The sequence below is a fragment of the Capra hircus genome, chromosome 23, assembly GCF_001704415.2.
Source record: "Capra hircus breed San Clemente chromosome 23, ASM170441v1, whole genome shotgun sequence".
Taxonomy (NCBI): Eukaryota; Metazoa; Chordata; class Mammalia; order Artiodactyla; family Bovidae; genus Capra; species Capra hircus.
Window position 1 is genome coordinate 44,933,615 of NC_030830.1, and position 21,681 is coordinate 44,955,295.

General features: G+C 44.2%; 1 protein-coding gene across 21 annotated transcripts in view; it reads right to left on the minus strand.

Moving 5' to 3' along the window:
* DST (dystonin) overlaps positions 1–21,681 on the minus strand; it is a 530,351-nt gene that overhangs the window by 12,186 nt on the left and 496,484 nt on the right. For all 21 annotated transcript variants that reach the window (XM_018038670.1, XM_018038677.1, XM_018038675.1 and 18 more), the window contains 12 exons: positions 19,763–19,882; positions 17,518–17,687; positions 15,921–16,080; positions 13,273–13,467; positions 12,701–12,829; positions 7,609–7,752; positions 6,740–6,928; positions 5,276–5,405; positions 3,273–3,436; positions 1,992–2,154; positions 358–512; positions 112–186 (listed from right to left, as the gene is read on the minus strand). In XM_018038670.1, coding sequence (XP_017894159.1) covers positions 112–186; positions 358–512; positions 1,992–2,154; positions 3,273–3,436; positions 5,276–5,405; positions 6,740–6,928; positions 7,609–7,752; positions 12,701–12,829; positions 13,273–13,467; positions 15,921–16,080; positions 17,518–17,687; positions 19,763–19,882 — 1,794 coding nt within the window. The remainder of the gene's footprint in view (positions 1–111; positions 187–357; positions 513–1,991; positions 2,155–3,272; positions 3,437–5,275; positions 5,406–6,739; positions 6,929–7,608; positions 7,753–12,700; positions 12,830–13,272; positions 13,468–15,920; positions 16,081–17,517; positions 17,688–19,762; positions 19,883–21,681) is intronic.

The window sequence follows — 21,681 nt, forward strand, 5'->3', positions numbered from 1 at the left end:
ACCCTTTGATAGATGGTAGAAATAAGTCATTAGCACTCCTGGGAAGCAATGCAGATCACACTTTTAATTCTCATCCTTTAAGCAGACCTCACAGCTATTTTGGAAACTTACCCTGTATTTGTTATCTCCAATCTGTTCAACCTGGAATCGTTTCGCACATTTGCACTTAGCCACCTGCCTCGTCACCTGCCAAGAGCAACAATAAAACAGTCACTCTAATGTTAATAGTACGTCGAGGCACCCTTAGAACCTTTATGCGACAAGGGAACGTGGGAATAAAGCAGCAGCAGCAATTGTGCAGGGCATCTGGGCAGAACATGAGGTGACTGCTGCAAGCGGTATACAGGTAAGCAGTACCTCGTCTTCGATTTTGTCAGCATCAGTGATGGGTTTGTACGCATCCTTATTTGGGTGCAGGGCAGCTACAAATTCATAGTAGTCGATGTATCCGTCTCCATCTCTGTCGAAGATGTCTGCAACCGCACTCATCTCCAGGCGGCTGGTAGGGAACTCTTCACAGTTTCAAAACAATAGTTAAGTAGCGTTATTGAGGCAATCACTGACAAATGAAACTGCAAGATGTTTAAGATGCAACCGTAATAATGTGATATATGTACACTGTGGAGGGATTCCTCTCATCTAGTTAACACATCCATCACCTAACACATTTATCTTTTGCACTTTTTTTGGGGTAAGAGTAAGTTTTACTCTTTCAGCAAATTCCAATCTATACATGTTATCAATCATAGTCACCATGTCATATATACATATATGTTATACATATATAACCAAACATACATACATATATATATATATATATATAAAAACCATAGTCATACATTACATTTTCAGGCCTTATTAGTTTTATATCTGGAAATTTGTACCCTCATACCAGCCTCTCCCCCAACTCCCAGCCAAACACTTTCCTGCCCTGTTTCTGTGAGTTCGACTTTTTGTTTAGATTCCACATACAACTAATAATTAAGATATTCTCAGTATGCTCCACTCCCAGTGAAAGTTGATAAGACCTTCCACTTATAATAAAATTTTACAAACAAGATTTGTGTGGGTTTTCTTGTTTTTGTTTTTGCCTCCTTGTGTGGGTCTTTTGGAGGATCTTAGTTCCCTGACCAGGAATGGAATCCATGACCGCTGCAGTGGAGGTGCGGAGTTTTAGCCAGTGAGCCACCAGGAAGTCCCCCCAAAGGTTTAAGTCTTAAAAAAAAAGTAAGTAGCATTAGCTTGTTAATTCTGCCTTGAGACATTCTTGGTTGTACATCTGAACTGTAGTGTGGCCAGTTAAATGATTAGCATGATCAAATATAATAAAATCTTTAAAAAGAGAAAAACCTGATTTATGTAACCTAAGCACAATCACTATATACGTGGCCTAAATTTACCCTTATTTACTATCTGAATCCTTTGAAGTGGCTCTTTTTCTAGGCTAAAAACTATTTAAGATTAGCAAATTTCATATGGTTCAAGTACCACTTAAGGAATAATTTACGTGAAACTTACTTTGAGAATGGTTTCCGGTAACCTCTGCCAGAGAAATCACAAACAGAGGATGAAACTAATCTATCAACAAGAAGGGGGCACGTACTTTAAGAATTTTTATAGCCTTGTAATTTTCTACTAATGACAATATCAGATTAGAATGTGAACTACAACAAAAAACAGGGACTGCCTTGCATTTACTGACAGCCCATTTTATGCCAGGCAACACCATCTGAGAATTAAGAATTATTAACCTGGTTACCCACCGCCAGTTCATCTGTGGTGACACAATTAGTAAGTGTGCCTGCCTCCAAAGCCATACATTTTAACCAAGATCAGTTTTTTGGTTTTTTGAGGGCAATGATTTCAAAGCCAAATTTAAAGGTGATGCTAATTACTTATAAGTAACACAAGATTCCTGGCTCCAAAACTTAAACTGTGCTCATTTTCTTAAAAAAACTACATTCATTCTGGCCATCTCACATGGGACTTACTTGAGGAAAGGATTCCATCAATAAACTCTTGCCGGGTTATTTTCCCATCTTGATCTTTATCGATCCTCCTGAAAAAGTCCATCACTCGAGATTTCTTGTGGTTCATCCAGCGCATGTACTTTTTGCGCCAGACATCAAAGTCAAAGTTGGCAAATTCTCTAAGCTGAAAAGGGCAAGAGGCATTTTGCTGAGTGACGACTGTGCTCAAATTACGTCTTATACAATGTGAGTGTGATTTCTAACGATCCTCTAGACCACAAAAATTTTATCTTATATGATATGAACGTTATTTTTAATGGTCCTTTAGAAAAAAAATTGTATCTTATATAACATGAATTACCATTATTTTTAATGATCCTCTGGATTCAAGGGTCCCCCAGTCTCTGGGATCTATCTACTGCTTGATGAGCTAAGGTGGAGCTTACGCAATAATAACAGAAATCAAGTGCACAATAAATGTAACAACGTGCTTAAATCATTCTGAAACCAGCCCCAACCCCAGTCTGTGGAAACATTCTCTTCCACGAAATCGATCCCTGGTGCCAAAAAGGTTGGGGACTGCTGCTCTAGATAGCAAGAATTCTATCTTAAACAATATGATTAACGCTATTTTTGATGATCATCTAGACAATACACACACCTCGTTCTTTCCGAGAGAGACATCACCTTGCAAAGGGGGCCTCAATGCTTATCCTGTAAAGTTTATTTCATTACTGCCACTGTTCTGTTCTTTACTTTCCAGAAGAAACAAAACTCAAAATGTCAAGCAGGAATTTTTTTGGTAACAGCAAAGTCATTCTCTGTGCCCCTGGGGAGCAGGCCCAGCTCAGCACAACCCATTTAACCCTTCGAGCTCTCTGCCACCAGGTGCTCTCAACTCCCACCTTTTAAACATTTACCAACTCCAGAATCTGAAACTCTAACAGCCTCAGATCAGAGTATGTATAATTAAAAGATCTGCATTATAAATGATTACAGTTGCTAGGTGATGGTGCCAGCAAACATGTCAAACCAGACCTTTTCCTAAGGCGGCAACTTTTTGATTATGTTACAACGTATATCTGTTTTTGACTTTGATCCCTTAAATCCAAAGCCCATCTATCAGGGGTTTTTCCCCCCGTAGAAACAGTCACACTTGCAGCACGAATTTTAGAGATATTAATAAAATATGCACTCTGACATCAAGAGTTTATTACCAGAAATGTCAGAAAAAAATCAAGATTTTGGCACTGTGTGAATGGGGGCAAATACCCATATGGAGCCAAACACGAGCCTTCTCACCTCCTCCAGTCTGTCCAAGGCGTCGTTAAGCTTCCTCCTTCTCTCTAAGGCAAGAAGCCAGACTTGCTGCCACTTGCTCACCAGTAAGTTGACCCTGGGATTTTTGGTTTCAATTTGCGTCTGTGATCCAGAGGGATAGAAGCTTGGGGCTGGGAGGCGTTTACCTGTTAAAACACAACTTGATTAGGATGGCAAAGTCTCCAGGGGTTTGGAAGGCGTTACGGTCTGACCTCTCCTGCTCCTCATTCAGAGTGAATCAAGTTCACTACTGACTGTGACGAGGAGAAATTCTGATTGAAGTGAAGTGCGGTATCAGGGTCCAAATGCATTTTACTTAACAGGGCTCACATGCTGTTCAGAGACAGAGGCATTTTAACATATCTTGACAAAGAGCCCTGAACTACTAGAACGCTCTCTCATTACACTGACGCTTCAAACACTTTTCAACCTAAATTCTGTGCCACTTGAGTTCCAAAGAAGCACCCTGCCACCTTCCTCTTTGCTACTTAATCAGGGCACTGCTGTCTGTGACTCGGTTCCAGAAGCCTGGCTGTGACTGAGAGGCTAAGGCCCCGAGGATGGCAGGTGCAGGCAGGTGGTGTCAGGGGCGCAGCAGTCAGTGAGACACCCAAGAGCCCCAACCCGACCACCCAGTGTGAGGCAGCCCGGCCTTCCTCCAGGCCCGCTTCCTGCTGAGGCTGAGCCCCCAACACTGGCTCACGTCCCAACTTAACACCCTCTTCAAGCTTCCTCCCTCTTTCTATCACTTACAGGCTTCTATAACGTCACAGAGCTTCCTCACCTAACTAAATGGCTCAATGTGATCTGGAAAAACACATCACTGGCCTCAGCTTACATAGGAAGGTAGTGTCCAAGCTGAGATTTGCCTAGATTTCCTAACCCCCACGGGGCTGTACAGAGATATCAATAGCTAATATTTAATGAGCATTTAACAATAGTCCAGGAAGTACGCTAAACACTTCACACACAGCAGTTAAACCAAATCCTCACCATAGCCCAAGAAGGTTATAATCCTCCCCTTTTACAGGTGAGAAAACTGAGGTTCAGAAAAGGTTTAGATAACATGTCCAAGGCTGCATGATCCAGCTGCTGGGGGGAGGTGTGTAGCACAGGACAGCCAAGAGTCTGTGCAGAGTCCCCAACCACTTTCTTCCCATGGCAGACCCAAAACCATTTTTTTTAACTAAGACATCATTCAGAAAATCACAAATTGGTATAAACTGTGCATCTTCTAAATCTTATCCAAGCTATTACTGAATTTAATGTCATTTTGTTGGGTCAAGACAGGCTGGGAAGTCAGTAAATAGAAGTCATATGACCATGAGCAAAATCAATCAGATTACTGGTTACTAGTGAATAGTTAGGTCACGGTCATTCCTATTCCATTCCACTTGAAGGTTATTTACATACTAGAAGCAGAATGAGTCATTTCAAAGGAGGTGATGGTTTCTGTTCTTGCTGCAAATCTTTTTAATTTCTTCTGGCTAATCTTAAAGATCAAATAAGGTTACACACAGAAACCTAGATTTACCTTTTTCTTTATTTTAAAATAAGGGGCTTAAAATAAGTTTTAAAATAATAAATACTATTTATTTTAAGATAAATAATACGTAGCCCATGTTTTCTTTCAAGAAAACTTTTTGTTACTGAGAGCTCGTGTAGAATCACCAATGCCTCCAAAATGTCCAAGTGAGAGGAAAGTGAAGTCGCTCAGTCGTGTCCGACTCTCTGTGACCCCATGGACTGTAACCTACCAGGCTCCTCTGTCCGTGGGATTTTCCAGGCAAGAGTACTGGAGTGGGGTGCCATTTCCTACTCCAGGAGATGTTCCCGACCCAGGGACTGAACCCGGGTGTCCCGCATTGTAGGCAGACGCTTTACCATCTGAGCCACCAGGGAAGTCCCAATGTCAAGCCATAACTCAAAAGGAAGTTAACTTTCTTGTATAACCATCCTCGTTTTAAAGAAACGGCTGCGCTTACGTCCTGCTCGCCCCTTATCCAAGACGGGGATGTGGGACTGCAAGGAGGAAGGGTCTGCTGCCCTCCTCTTGTAGGTCTTGGTGACTTTGTCCACGTCAGGCTGCTTTCTGGTCATTTCCTCCATGAAGGTCTGAAAGAAAGCAGTGATACCAGTGAAACACAAGTTCATCAGTGAATGCTATCTTTAGAAATGAATTAAAAAGAGAGGATAAAAAGACCATACTACGATTTCTGGAAAAAGAGCAAAATAGCATGTTTTATATAGGGGGAAAAAATCTAACCACCATAATACAGCATTTACTTACTTCTAAAGACTACAAGGTGTTATAGGTAGTAAGCACAGTGTTTCAAAAGCAATTTGTTTTTGTCTGAAGACACCCTGGGAGCAGCTGTATGAGGAACACAACCTGTCTGTGACCGGCCAGGACCAAGCGTCCAGGCTCTCCCTGAACAATCTCAAAGTGAGTATCTGTTTGCTCAGCAACGAGTCAGCTGGGCTGTCTAGGGACACATCTCACCTACATATCTGAAATGTTTAAGATGTCTTTGATATACAGTGGCAGAAAGCATTCACATTAAATGTGGAAACATCTCAAATATCCCTATTAATAAATGGGCTCTACCAGTGAGGGCCCTCCGGGCTCAAGTTTATATTTAAAAGGTCTAACTTGCCATTTGTCTCATTTCCTTGGACTTTTGATCATGACTGACCATGTGTCCCTGTATACGAAATCTGTGGCAAAGGCAGAGACTGGTAAAAATGATGGGAAAAGGAGGAAGCAGACAAAAGCGAGAAAAGTGAAGAAGCACGTTTGCAGAATGTCCGTCACCCTGCAGAACACTCATCACTTTAACACTGCAGATGCCAGAGATGCCTCAGGGCCGCACAGGCACTGAAATCTTACACTTCTATTAAAATACAACTGCGCTGTTAATTGCTTAGCCAAGTAATCTGACACTCAGTGACCTTCATAAATGCATATTAAGGAAACGAATGAGCAAACAGTAGGTGAGTGTGATGCCCATCATTTCCCAACCTGAACCTGAACCTTTTTTGAGTGAGACCGTATGTTCCCACTGAGATGAGATGTGTCTGAAGGACTGGTGGGCTTCCTGTGAATGCTAAGAGCAGACAGTAGACGATGCAAACATGGACCAGTGAACGAGAGGGGAGGCGGCTATGGGGGTGCACGAGGGGAGGGGTGGGCCTGGGGACCAAACGCAGGGAGAGCTGCGCGCTAAGGGAACAGGGGGTGGCTGGTAGGGAGAGCCCATCTGAGGGGGGCGCCTTGATGGGGCCAAGAGGAAGGAGCGTCCGCAAAGGGCGGGAGACCCCAGCAAAGCGAGAGGAGCTCCAGGGCCGGGGTGGAGCCAGACCCAGCGGGGAGGGGCTGCGGAAGTGAAATAAGCGGCACCCTTCCTCTGAGAAGGCCCGAGGAGGCGGGCCTGGGGGACGTCTGTTACCTGGTGCTCCGCGATGAGGGCTTTCACCTCTTCAATCTCCTGGGGGATGACCTCCTTGTCCCTGTCGCTCAGCGTGGTTTCGGCCCACTGCAGCCAGGCCAGCAGGGCTTCCAGCAGCTCCTGCTTTGCGATGAGCCCAGCCAGGGCGCTGGCCAATCTCTGCTGGTGCTGCTTAGCCCAGGCCAGCACCTGATGGACAAACAGACCTTGCTCCCACTCCCTTCCACCTTAGGGCATGATTTCATGGGTGTTAAGTACACAAAATTGAAACATATATCAGGATCACCCTGGGCTAGACCCGTAACTCTTCCAGTCTTTCAAGATTCCATCCATGGTCCCGAGACCCAGCTGGTGGAGGATACGGGAACCCTTTACAACATTTGGTCACCCTCAGAAGGGACGATGGCCATCGATCACCCAGGCTTCCCTTCGCCTTCTAATTTAAGTTTGAACTGACATCCCCTGAAGGATCATGCGTGCTAACTCCACGGAGCACAGGGTGGAAATAAAAATAGCTAAGATCTTAAATACAAAACGAATTCATTTGCGTGTGCAATTCTTTCCATAAGCATAGATGGCTCTGAAAAACCTATTCTGCAGCTATGAAGTAGAATTGGACAGAAAGTTCTACAGTGAACCAAGTATTTGCCTTTTCATGTTTCAGGGACACAGCTGCAGAATGCCTGTAACTTCTTCAAGAAAAGTGGGTGGCAGAGACAGGTAACACCCAGAGGAATGGTCTCATAAAGGATGCAAGCCTCCAGGTGCCCACAGCCTTAAAGGCATCATCAATTGCCCAAGTGTGCACAGCCCCTCACCCTGACTCTCACAGCTCCTGCTGCCCTACACACGGCCTGCGGTGCACTCACCTCCTCGAATCTGGCCCGGATGATGGTTATCCAGTGCTTAATGGTGGTGATGGAGTCAGGGTGGCAGATGGCCAGGATGGAGTCCCCCATGCTGGTGGCTTTGTTGAGGGCGGCACGCTTCTCCTCCAGTCTCTTCATGAACTCCTGCAGCAGAAACAAACGTGCGCAGGCTGAAACCAAAACTCAGGCAGTGCCCAATGGACTCACAGAGCTAAACCAGCAAGCAAGAACTTAAATTGATTTACTCACAGCTGGAAATCGTTCACTGATGAGGAACTGAGAGAGGGGAGGCACAGAAATCAGAAAAGGCATCTTCTAACCCACTCTCAAAATCCAACTGCAGGATACTATCTCCTGCTTTACAAATACATGATACAAAAAACACGCTCCTGAATTTGAATATAATTATTACAGTCATAGAGAGAAGAATTGGGACTGGGCCTAAACCAGAGACAGAAACAATATGGATTGAAAAAAAAAATGTTCTAGCAAACAAGACAAGGAGGTTAGTGTTTAAAGCAGCATTCACTGTGCCAGGAATGACAGGAATGCGTATCCAAAAAGTGCCAAGGAAGAGAGTGGGCTGGCCGGGAACTGGGAAGGTCTGGGCTGCAGGAGAGAAACCCCAGCACCCAGGCGGGAAGCAGGCCCGAGAGGCTGGAGCAAGCAGTCTGACAGGGCTGGGCTCTGGGAGAAGCACCCATCTCAAAGTTCGGTAAAGAGAGCCATCCTCAGCTTCGGCAGGATGCACAAACCTCAACAGGTCTGGAAGCAGTCAAACCAATCTGCTTACAAGTATCTCACATGCTTTACTTTTGGCCATCAGAACTGTACCCATAGATTCATGTATCACAGAACTCAGAAAGTGGGGCTGAAAGATGAGAATCTTGGCCCTAAAAAATGTGACATGCCTCCCAAACCCTGCACTGAATTTCAAACACCCACTGACCCCCCCTGATCTATCCGGACCCCACACCAAGAACAATTCCTGCCCTGGCAAGAGTGGGAGGGGATGGACGGCACCGCTATTACCCACGCCCGGCAACCAGGGGGTCATCTCCAATTAGGGGCAGTGACCTTTCCTTTCGAACCTCCAAAGTGGCTGTCTGATGCGTCCTATGCTGGCATTTTGCTCTGATAAAATAATCCACTTACATGCACAGCTGCTAGATGTTAAGGTGCACGAGATCAAGAGAGTGACTTTTCAATTCTGTGTCTCTATGGCCGAATAAATGCTGGGGGAGTCCAGGTTCAGCCACTCCGCTGACATGACCTACTGTAACTTCAGTTTACGCTGGGGTACAGCTGACTGACAATACTGTATTGGATTCTGGTGCACAGCAAAATGATTCCGTTATACACATACATGGAGCCATTCTTTTTCACATTGTTTCCCCATAAAGGTCGCTACAGAGTGCTGAGCGGAGTTCCCTGGACTGCACAGTGGGTCCTTGTTGAGTACCTCCTTTATATACAGGAGTGTGCGCATGTTACCCCGAGACTCCCAATGTGTCCTTCCACCCACCCTTTCCCCTTGGTAACCATAAACAAATGAACTTATTTACAAAACAGAAACAGACTCACAGACTTTAATGACCCACTTTTCAAATATCAGGATCTACTTTAAAAATATTTTAATTTTCGCTTAAAAGTGAAAGAAAGCGAACTTTACTAGGAAGAGAGAAAAGCAGAGGTTAAGAGCAGCTGTGCCTTTCCAGAGGGGAGCTGACCCAATCGTGCACGTTTAACCACTCCCACACTGCCAACCAGGCCCCACGGAACGGTGTGGGCCAGGTGCCAGCCAACACAGTGTCCCGGGCTCCTCCAGGCCAGTCTGGGCGCTGCTTGGTGGCTTGTGGTCACGTGGGAAACCTTGCCAATTTGGAAACTGGATTCTACCGAGAGGGCTCTAGTCCAAGAAGTTAAGGATTGTTTGCCTTCTATTGGTGAATGTGTGAAGGGAAACAAAGGAAATGGAAAAGAAAGAACAATGTTACTGTAAAATACTATTACATTTATAACACTGCATGTAATTGTATGCTAATTTAAAAATATTCAAAAGGAATCTGTTGTTAAAACCACTAGCCCAGCCTGGCTGCCTGCCTCCCGTGTTTCTGATGGCTTCCTGGTCCCGCTGTGAAGGTGGTGATACCACAGGGGGCGTCATTCTGCAGGGCACGTATGCACCCGGGGCTTCAGGAGAGACACTCTGACACCCTAACCCCAGCACGCCAGCGGAGCCCAATGCAGCTGACGGTCAGCACATGTTAACACAAAGCAGATTTTCAAAATACTGAACTGAGTCAAAAAAGGACAGCAAACGTGATGTCACTTTCCTACTTATATAGTCTAGCTTCAACTTGAAAAAGTGAAGGCAGCATTTGTTTCCTCCAGATAAGGTTATACAAGCTCACATCCCTTTTACGAATAACGAGGCAATATTTCATTGCTCCAGGGTAGGCAAACCATCACGAGAGAGTGAGTACAGTGATGAAAATAAGAAGTCACCACACATGATGTCCTCCAGTCTACACTGGAATTAACGATGTGTTTCCAACAAACACAAGGTTACTCAATGGTTATTAAAAAGATCCTTTACAACTCACAGGAAATGCTGACACTAACAGTATCAATACACTGAAACAGGCAACAGGCACAGGAAAAGATGCCCAACATCACTAATTATGAGAGAAATGCAAATCGAAACTACAATGAGGTACCACCTCACACTGGTTAGAATGGCCATCATTAAAAAGTCTACAAATGACAAATGCTGGAGAGAGTGTGGGGGAAAAGGGAACCTTCCTACACTGTTGGTGGGAATCTAAGTGGGTAGCCACTATGGTGAACAGGATGGAAGTTCTTCAGAAACTAAAAATAGAATTACCATATGATCCAGCAATCCTACACCTGGGAATATACCCAGACCAAACTCTAATTCACGAAGATCCATGCACCCCTGTGTTCACAGCAGCATATGAACAATAACCAAGATAAGGAAGCCACCTAGATGTCCACCAACAGATGCTGTCCATCAACAGACAGGGGAACAGAGGACATGGCACACATATTCAATGGAACATCACTCAGACAGACAAAGAGTGAGATCAAACCCTCTGCAGCGACGTGGATGCACCCAGAGACGATCATACTAAGAGAAGTCAGAGAAAGACCAGCACCACACGATGCCACTTACATGCGGAACCTCAGCCGTGACACAAAAGAGCTTATTTACGAAACAGAAACAAACTCACAGACACACAGCACACTTGCGGGTGCCAAGAGGGAGGGGGCTGGGAGAGGGACGGAGTGGGAAGCTGAGGTCAGCGAGGTAGGCTTCTATACATAGGACAGGAAACAGCAGGGTCCTATCGTGTAGCACCGGGAATTATATTCAGTATCCTGGGATGACCCGTAACGCAGAAGAATATAAACAAGACTGTACATATGTGTGTGTGCATATGTAAATTATACAAAGTACACATTTATATATAAAATTAATACAACACTGTAAATCAATTGTACTTTAATTTAAAAATAGAAAAAACCCTCAAGATACTTAATTTCAAGACAATTAATGAACACTATATCCCAGGGGGAACAATATAACACTATTAGCACTGCAAATTCCTCATTTTTAGAATCAAAGGTTAAAAAATAATCTGTTGAAGAGCTCTCTGGACCACTCTCATTAGGGTTTTGCAAGTCCTATGTATTACCACAGGAAAAATCTTGACCTGAAAACTCTGGTCAGAATTTTATTTGGTTAATTATTTAATAGTATGTCTACTTACATAAACCATTTTAATCTATAATTTGCAGTATAAGTTACTTTGCAAAAGAATTTAAAGTAGCTCTTGATTAAGAACAGAATTGCAGAGGCTTAAAAATAAAATTCCAAGACCAGTTATTAAACTACTTGTCTTGCTTACAAAGGTAAAAATTATTAATTTACAATTCTAATGGCATAATTTTATAAATGTTATACTGCTCAGTAAGGACATTTCATCTTTCAAATGTGTATCTAAGTGCATCGAAATTGACCAATTTTGCTCAGGAGCCAAATAGCTCCCTAGAAAAAATGTGCTTCCTGGAGACAGAGAAACAGGAGTGACTAGCTTTATTTTTTAATTTATTTTTTATAGTGAAGTATACTTGATTTACAATATTGTGTTAATTTCTGCTGTACAGCAAAGTGACTCAGCTATACAGATACATATTTCTATATTCTGTTCCATTATGGATTATCCCAGGATATTGAATATACTTCCCTGTGCTGTACAACAGGACCCTGTGGTTCATCCATCCTACAAATGTCCAATCCACCTCTCCCCAGCCCCCTGCTTTCCAAGGAAACCAGAAGCCTGTTCTCTATGTCCATGAGACTGTTTTGTAGGTAAGTTCACTTGCGTCGTATTTTAGATTCCACAAATAAGTGGTATCATATGATATTTGTCTGTCTCTGTCTGACTTCATTTAGTATGAGCATTCCTAGGTCCACCCATGTTCCTGCATAATGGCGTTATTTCCTTCTTTGTGGCTGCATAACACTCCACTGTACATATATATTTGTGTACCACATCGTCTTCACCCATTCGTTTGTCAGTGGACATTTGGGCTGCTTCCATGCCTTGGCTATTGTGGACAGTGTTGCTATGAACACAGGGGTGCATGTTTCATTTTGAATTACAGTTTTATCTGGATATATGCCCAGGAGGAGGGTTCCTGGATCATATGGTGGCTCTGTGTTCAGTTTTATGAGGTACCTCCACACTGTTCTCCATAGTGGCTGCACCAACTCACATTCCCACCAACAGTGTAGGAGGGTCCCCTTTGAGTAACTAGTCTTAAAAGATCCACCTTCTATGAAGAAGGCATAATAAAGACAGCCACACATCCATGTGGGTGGGTGCATGTGGGCATACCTATGAAAGGATGGAAGATGCAGATAAATTCTAAAAACGTACCAGATCTTATACCAGTTCTCAGAAAGGAAGATACTCACGCAGCTGGTATTTGCAGTCATGAATTCACTTTCTCTATTTTGTTTGGCTTTCACACGTATTTTTCACTGAGCATGCATGTAACTCACTTTATGCTGGTCGATGAGAGTCCGGAGAGCATCCTCATCGTCTGGGAGAACACCATGGAAACGAAGCGTCTGCTCGGCTTCCGCCAGCCACTCCAGGAGGGCGTGGACCACTGAGTGAAACTCCTCCGCCTAAGGGTACACGTGTGCCCGAAAGAGATTCGCAAATACGTTTGTTAGTAGCATTGTCTTCCTCTCCATGAAAAAAAAAAAAAACAAGTCTTAAACTGATTCATTATATCCATGATTCCCAGGAAAAAGAGAAAGACACATGGTGCTGAATTTTACAAATGTAGGAAAATCTGTTGGAAATGCCTGTAGGAAAAACAGTTCACCACTTTAACCATCTGATTTGCAGGGAACAGCAGCCCATCTTAACGTTTTTGCTGAAAAAAGGTTCCACCAGCAGTTTGTGAGAAGATTAGAAAACCTCACTCTGTTGAGTCACTGAAATTCTTCGGGGAGGAGATGGTAGGTGGGAGAAGGCGTGGAAGTATGCTCTAAGAACTTCCTCCCTTGAATAACCCAGCCTAGATAAGGGGGGCACCGCTGGCGGTACGAGCTCAGGCCTTTACCTGGCGCAGGGCAGCCTCGAGGCGGCTCTGCTTGGAGATGGACAGGGCACACACGGTCTCCCAGCGTGTACTCAGCTCCTGCACCTGGACCCTGACCCAGGAGGAGTCGTCCTGGCTGCCCTCTATGAGCTCCCGGGCCGAGCGCTTCAGCGCCTGCACACTGCTGGTCCTCTTCCCCAGCTCCTTCTGGAAGACCTGGGAGCAAATTTGTTAAAACAAACTTTGAATTGCCAAGCCCAAAGAGGGACACATACTATATGAAACAGGCACGTGCACCTAGCATCATGTGCGGCTCTCCAGCACCTACGCTTTAACGACTTGGGTCTTCTGCAGAATTTCAGAAAATAAGTCACACCACTCCTGTCAATTTGATCAACCTTGTAATGCCTTCCTGAGTCAATGTTCCTTCTTAAATGATAGGCTGGACTTAAATACTGGTGGCCACCCTCTTTATTTCAATCTCATGCACCAATGCATCAAATTCAGGCCTTCCCTGGCAGTCCAGTGGCTAAGACTTTGGGCTTCCACTGCAGGGGCAAGGGTTCGATCCCTGGTTGGGGAACTAAGATTCTGTGGTGAGGCAAAAAAAAAAAACAAAAAACTCCAGAAAACAAAATGCGTCAGACTGTCTCTGCTATTCTTTGTGAGGGTGTTCCAGCTGCTCTGGACTCCGGCACCCTGTGCTGGCCACCAGACTGCTCTCCACCAGCAAACGCGCCCCGGAGACTGACTCGAGGAGGAGGGCGGGGAGCCCTGCAGGGGCTGGCACGCGGCCTTTTCCCTCTAACATTCCTCTGTCGCATCTTTCACAGCACCCTGGGCACTAACTCGTGAGGACAGGTTTTAGAAGCTCGACCCCTCATCTGTCACCTTGAAGGAAAAGCTTTTTACTCTTCTTTCTAGCCCAGGTCTGGTGAGCTCTGATTTGCCAGGGGTTAAAATGACTTCTTTGGCCACAGAATGAACCCGTTTCTGACCCTAAGAGTCTGTCTGTCTGCAACCAGACCTTTCAAATAACCAACTTCCTTTATAAACTAAAATCAACTTATTTTTCTAAAAAGTCATCACAAACGAACACTATCAAGCACATTTTATCCTTTTGACTCTATCCATGAGTTTCTCGTCTGATACTTGGATCATTCACAAAAGCGAGCCCGTTGAAAATAATCCAAAAACAGTGTGATGAGTTCTTTGCTGACTTCACACTGACAGTGTTAAATGAGGTGTACCCGTAGATAAACACACACACACACACACACACACACACACACACACACATCCAAGGTACAGGCTCTGATGCTTCCATTTGTGATAGGAGTGGTCCAACGGTTCTGAGCAGACCTTCCAATGCACTCTGCATACATTAACTTCTTATTGGGCCTTTCAATTGTATTACTAATGCTGAATGATTAATTCATTCTTGTTGACCTTTAGTATAGAAAAAACCTGGCAAGTGCCTAGGGGAGTAAATATTTAGACAGTGAGCTTATAAAAACGGCATTTATGTACAAAGTAACATTACATTATTCATTACTCTCTGAATGAGTGCCAGGGGATGAGAAAGACTGCATTAATCACCCACAAAACATTTGTCTCAGTATAGGCAAAGCAACACAATTTAAAGCTTTTAACATGTTTGTAGACCTGATTGATGCTCTTCATCTATTCTCTTAATTCCTGCTCATGTTCAAACCCACCAAATTCCCTTCTATGAATATAATGTGATCATGGAATGAGAAAAAGGCAAATAAATATGCAAAACACCAGTTATTTTAAAACTAACAGGTAAGATCAAAATAGCATAACCAGGAAAGTGTAAAGAGAACATTTAAAATTAAATAAAGTTTCTGAACCAGGAAGGTGTAAAGAGAACATTTAAAATTAAATAAAGTTTCTGAACTGCAAAATTATATATGAATTCAAGTGGAGTGTTGTAAGTGTGCATGCGCCTAACAACCCTACAAGAGTACCAGGCCTCAAGTTGTTTGCAAGATTCTTTAAGTTTTAACAGCATTTGATCGTAACTGAAGACTTCACACTCAGTATCAGTGGGAGTCTCAAATATCACCTCTGACTTCTACAACAGTTTAACATAGCTATCAGGAGATTGCAAGGAAACCAGTTTTCTTAAAGTAGTAATCAAATCCCTGATGGCTCACGCGGTTGTCTCATAAACTGCTACAGGTCCAGGGGCAAAGCTAACACGGTTTCTGAAAACAGAGACGCCGATCTGTGATGCAGCTCATGTCACAAACGTAGTATTTCAGCAACGACCTAGTTCCAGGCCACCACGTGCGTGATTTTAAATTGCATCACACAATTACTTAAATGCAACAAAAGATAACAAAACATTGTTAAAATACTTTTTAAAGTGGCAGAAATGAAATCACTTCCCAAATTCTAGCAAGGTTTCAGATGTGGAAATGTAAAACCAAAGTATTTCACTGATACTAAAGCAATTTTCCTGCACAGCTTTTAAAGTGGACTTCCTGATTCTGCTCAAAGGCAAACATATTTCAATATTAAAGACTATGACGCAGCATGACACAGAGTCTCTAGATCTTGAAAGGCTCAATGAAATAATTACAGTTCCCTCTATATTCAGAATAATCAGACGAGGTAAAATAACATGTCCCAGATAATCATACCTTGTGATTATCGATCAGATTCATCACCAGATCGATGTCTCCGTGGACAGGCTGGTCCTCAGCCAGCTGGGGCTCGACCCTGTAGAGCCAGTCAATGAGGGCCTGCAGGGCGTCTGTGAATTGCCCAGAGAATAAGAGGGCTTCCTCCAATTTGTTTTGTCTGGCGGGAAAAACGGAAAAAAATCAATCTGGGCAACAAAAAAGCCACCCTCTAAGAACGGAACATCTAAAATCCATCTGTGAAGGCTGGGCAGACCTCAAGAGAAAAGGAGCATTATTAGGATTCACTGTGGTTTCTCTGCTTTCCTAGAAAATAACAAAATTTCTCTCATATTTTCTTTCTTATCCCTTAAATACATGGCATCTATTCCAGGAAATGTCCCTCATCATCACCTCTGGAAATCACGGACCCTTTGCTTTTGTCATAAAAATATGCCTTTTCCATGAAAAAATGTACATTTTCAGGAGTCACGCAGTACGTTTGAGTCTGCAGGGGTACAGTTCCATGGATTTTAACATGTCTGTATTCACGTAACATCATCGCAATCAGGACACAGCCTATCACCCCAAAGCCGCTCAGGCTGGCTCTGTGGTCACCATGCCCCACTGCTAACGCCTGCCACTCGCGTGCCTGTTCACCGCTGGGACTTTCTGTCTCTGCAAGAATGCCTTATAAACTGCTGCGAAATCACTTAGAGGACATTGCAAAAAGTTGTAACCTTCTGAGACTGGAGACGATTTTAAAGACTTTTTAACAAACTAACCAAAAAAACATGATGAAGCGCCCTAGAGTGAAATATATAATATGCTGTTTAATCTTGACACTGATAGAAGCAATTAGACTAGCTATGGATGAGAAAGTTGAAAGAGTTTATAAGCAACGTGAACCTGCCTGCCAATGCAGGAGACACAAGAGGCGCACAAGTGATCCCTGGCTCGGGAAGATCCCCGAGAGGAGGAGACGGCAGCCCACGCCGGCACTGGTGCCTGGAGAATCCATGGACAGAGGAGCCTGCTGGGCTGCAGTCCACGGGGTCGCAGAGTCAGGCGCGAGTGAGCGACCCAGCACACGTGCGTGCACAAGCTCTGCTACTGCTATTTCACTTTCTCAGGTACTTAAAAATTACTTGAAGTTTTGGGTTTTCCTGGCTGATATGTGAGGAGGAGGAGGCAGGAGACGGGAAGGGGCGGTGGGGCCAGGCTGGGAGGACGCTGCTGAGCACAGTGAGGAGCCTGTGTCCTGGTCTACACCCGAGAGCTGGCCCCTAAGGCTATGGGCAGGGAGGCCCCAAGAGCCCACTTTGTCTCTAAGGACACAGGTCTGCTGGGATGTGGGGATGAGCGTGAGGAGGACGATGGCAGACCTGGGGGCCGGTCCCACGGCAGGGGTGGTGGGAGGCTCAGAGGGGGAGGTCGTTTTGAATGAACTGAGCACTTAGAGACAAACAGTAATAGACAGCAAAGCCTCCAGGGTGAGCAGATGCTCTCCAGGCACAGGAGGCATGTACTCAGGGGCCCTAGCCCTCCCTGCAAGGCACCAGGACCGGAGCCTGCCGGGGTCCAGCACGGGGAGCGGCGGCCGTCGGGCGCGTCTCACCTCTCCACCGACTTCCCGCAGATGGTGTCCCACTTGTCCCGGAGCTCACTCAGCATGTCGTCCAGCTTCAGGTTGTCGTCAGCGAGGGTGGTCTTCTCCTTCAGGGAACGCCCGGTCCTATTGGTGGTGTCGTACACAGAATGCTTGGCTCCGAGGGATTTCTGAAACTCCTACGTGTTCAACAAGAAAACAGTGTGTGTGTCTACTCGGGACCAATCCACAAATAGGTAAGAGACAGTGAAAATCCCCGATAAATAAGCGGAGACACGGGCCATCGTTGAGTCAGGTGCCGCAGTGTGCACACACGGGAACACGCCCGGGGAGAGCAGAGCCTTTACACTTTCAAACGGAAGGATTAACTTTTCGCAGAATCCAAGTGTCTTTCAGAGCGCCTACCGTTACCACAAGAACAGTTTCCAAGCAAAACCAATCCTGAATGTATAAACTGCATGTAGATATAAACTGCAAACAAGATAAACAGTGATGATAAAACGGAATTGCTAATAACCTTTCGAGAGACCCAAGACAGTTTGGACAGGAAAACGTAGCTAATACTCTGGGCAATTACGACTTAAAGTCGAGAATGACTGTTTTTGGCAATAAGTTTCCCGGGTGGCACCAGTGGTAAAGAACCTGCCCGCCAGTGCAGGCAACGTAGGAGACCCAGCTTCTATCGCTGAGTCAGGAAGATCCCCTGGAGAAGGGAATGGCAGCCCATCCCAGTATTCATGCCTGGAGAATCCCATGGACAAAGAGGCCTGGCAGACTACAGTCCACGGGGTCACACAGAGTCAGACACGGAAGCAGCTTAGCACACACACACGTACTCATTCCACTATCTATTTCTGTAGTTTGTTTTCTGTTATTATTATTTTTTCCTGTTATTCACAATAGAATGCTAGCTTTAGAATCATGGTATTGACATGTGTGTTTATCTCTTCACACAGCAGATACATAACAAATGTTATAGCTGAATACAGGACAGAGTCAAAGTTTTTAAACATACCCAAATGATAAAGAGAAAAGACTTCTTTTAAAACTGGCTTAATGTACCTTGTATCCTTATCTCAGAGGAAGGGTGACCATCACAGGTCAGACTAGGAAAGAGAATCTAATAGAGTTCTGCACACATTTGTATGCCCAGGACTTCCTACGTTAAATATGCAACGTATTTTCATCAGAGTTCATAATCCTATGTCTATGCTTACGTTCATATCAGGTGGTCTCCTCTGAGAAGGGCAGGGAGGGTGCTGGTCCCTGTCTCTGGGCTGCCAGTGCTGGAGGGGCAGCTCTTGGGAAGATGCAGAGGGGCCAGAAGGACAAGCCACTCGCAACCCCTCATCCAGCCAAAGAAAGGGCCCCCATGATCCCAGCATCCCGACCCCTGCAGTCAGTAACACCCATGGATGGAGCCACCAGCCTGGATAAACATGGCTAGAACTTCATGATGATGATAAAACTTACATCAACCAATCCCTTACAGCCTTTTAAAAAGTATCATGTTCCAAGCAATGATTTACATGTAAAACCTAAAATTACGAACCCACTGAAGGAACAAGCTCCTTCAACACACATCCTCACCCTGAGGGCTGATGATCACGTTACAAACAGTTATATATAGAAAGACCCAAAGTAAAAAGTGCTGGGGAGAATGGGGAAGTGGTCCTTGAATGGCATGTGATTGGAATATATATGTTATAAAATAAAAAAAAACAGTGTTTCCATATCTTCTTGTCTGTACAAGGAAGCCGGTGACCATGTCTCTTTGAAGACAGGGGTGAAATTTCACACACATACACAATAATACCAATTTAGGATGAGGCAACCAATTTTCCCCACTGCACTGCTGAAAGCAATCTATATGGCAAAACCTACATTCTTTTCAGTACACAATTATCTTCTGCATGGCTATGAAAGAAATGACAAGACAAAGCAGTTGTGATAAACTGAGGTACCAAGGTTCAACCTCTGGAAATCCTCCGTGTATTATTTCTGATAGTAAAAAAGTCCGGTTTAATCTTGTGTGTTTTCTTTTAACAGTTAATCCTGGAATCACAATGGAATGATTCTTGGAGAGTAAAGATGCTACGACCAACATGAAGGGCAAGTGGCTTAAATTTAGTGTGAGTCCACGTTGGACAGGCTTTCTTCTCTTGTGATGAATAAACACACAATCAGATGAGAATTTCAAAGTGACCTTGAGACTTACAATGACACAATGTGCTTCCTTTAGCTGCCCACCCACCTTATGCTGTGCCAGCTGCGTTTTGATTTTGTCTGGGTCATTGGCAATTTCCAGTTCAGAATCCAGAGACTTTTCTGACTCTTCCAGCCACTCCATAAGCTTGCTCCAAGCGTCGTGGAACTGTAAAAGAAATTCACACCTTTGTCCAGTCGGGCACACTCACTAGATCTGAAATCGAATACATTTTTAAACAGAAACTAATAGTAATAGAAACGTAAGAAATTATTCATTCAAAGTTTTCCCTGAAGAAGAAGGGGAAGGAATATTTTCATCAGCAGATTGCAAAACGTCTTGTTAATGCTTCTGTGGTCACACCCCACGGCCACTTTGTTACAACTCATTCACACACAGTCAGCTTTAACAGAAACAGAAGTAGGGCCTGGGGCAGGCAGGGAGATCAGGCAGAATGCCCCCCCCCCTGCTTTTGCTTAATAACTAACATAAGCATAGACCAGCATGCTCTGTGTTACCCCACAGGTCTCTCAAACTGCTTCTTTTTTTTTTCATTTGGCTTTCTGAATGCTGTTCTGATTGGAATCTACAATATAACATAACTGAACAGTCTACAGAACAAAACAGATTCATAGACAGAGAACAGAATTGTGGCTGCTCAGGGGGACGGCGAGGAAGGGAAGAATTGGCAAGTCTGGGATTAGCAGATGCAAACTATTATGTATGGGATGGATAAACAATAAGGTTCTGCTGCACAGCACAGGGAACTCTGTTCAATATTCTGTGATAATCCATAATGAAAAAGAATATACATTTGTATAACTGAGTCACAATGCTGCACAGCAGAAATTAACCACAACATTGTAAATCAACTACACTTCAATAAAACAATAAAAAACAATAACAATGCAGGCTTCTGCTGTTGTCTCCTGACAGATCTGGGTTCACTTCTCAGGTGTTTAATTCCTATGATACGAGAGAGGTACAAAAAGGATAAAGTTTGTACATTCATTTTTAACAAAAAGGGGCCATTACATTCCTATTTAATGCGAAGACAGTTCAATGTCTTTCTTGTTGCTCTCTGAACCCTCCCATCAATGCCTGAGCCTCCCATGTTGGTTTTATATATGAGTGCCCACCATACCTGAGTTCTAGCAAAACAGTATTCTCTCTGTCTTCAACCTTGAACTATTCTGGTGCTATATACCCTGAGTTGGCCAAAAAGTTCGTTTGGGTTTTTCCATGCAATGGAATGGAAAAGCTCGAATGGACTTTTTGGCCAATCCAATATTTGATTTCAGCTGGTACTGTTTCTGGATACCAAACTGGGAAATTGGTTACAAATTATTTCTTCTAAGGAACTCAAGGAAACAGAAACATAGCAAAAACTTGAGCAATCAAAATAAAGTCTGCTTTCTATCAAAGAACATGAACAGTGAAAGAACAAAAAGACTTCTGACAACAAGCACAGTGAGAGCAGAAAATGGCAAGGCGGCAAAGGTCCAGTGGAGACCGTCTCGTCAGAGACCTCTCCCCAGGCCCCTCCCCCAGGGGTAATCAACTCAGCAATGAAAACAGAGAGGCCAGAACAGCCACACAGATTGCCCAAGTCAGAGAACTGCAGCCAAGATCTGAGCCAAACCTGAGACACCAGAATAAACAAATAAACAGCTGACGGTGGTGCTGGGCCATCTGCAGACAGCACAGCCTGTAACAGCTGAGCAGTAAGTGCGAGGACACAAACGCACACGTCCTGAGGCTGGTTCTGCTCTCAAGACTGTTTTGAAGTCACTCAAATAGAAGAAACAACATCCCTCTGCATGGAGAACAGTATCCTTACATGTTTAACTGAACAAATTGAGAAAATAAGATGGACTCAATAGAGAAAGGTGGAAGACAGTGGCCAATCGGCAACTGATATCCAAGAGACTGTGGTGATCAGACGCTCCTAACTCAGACTGCCTCCA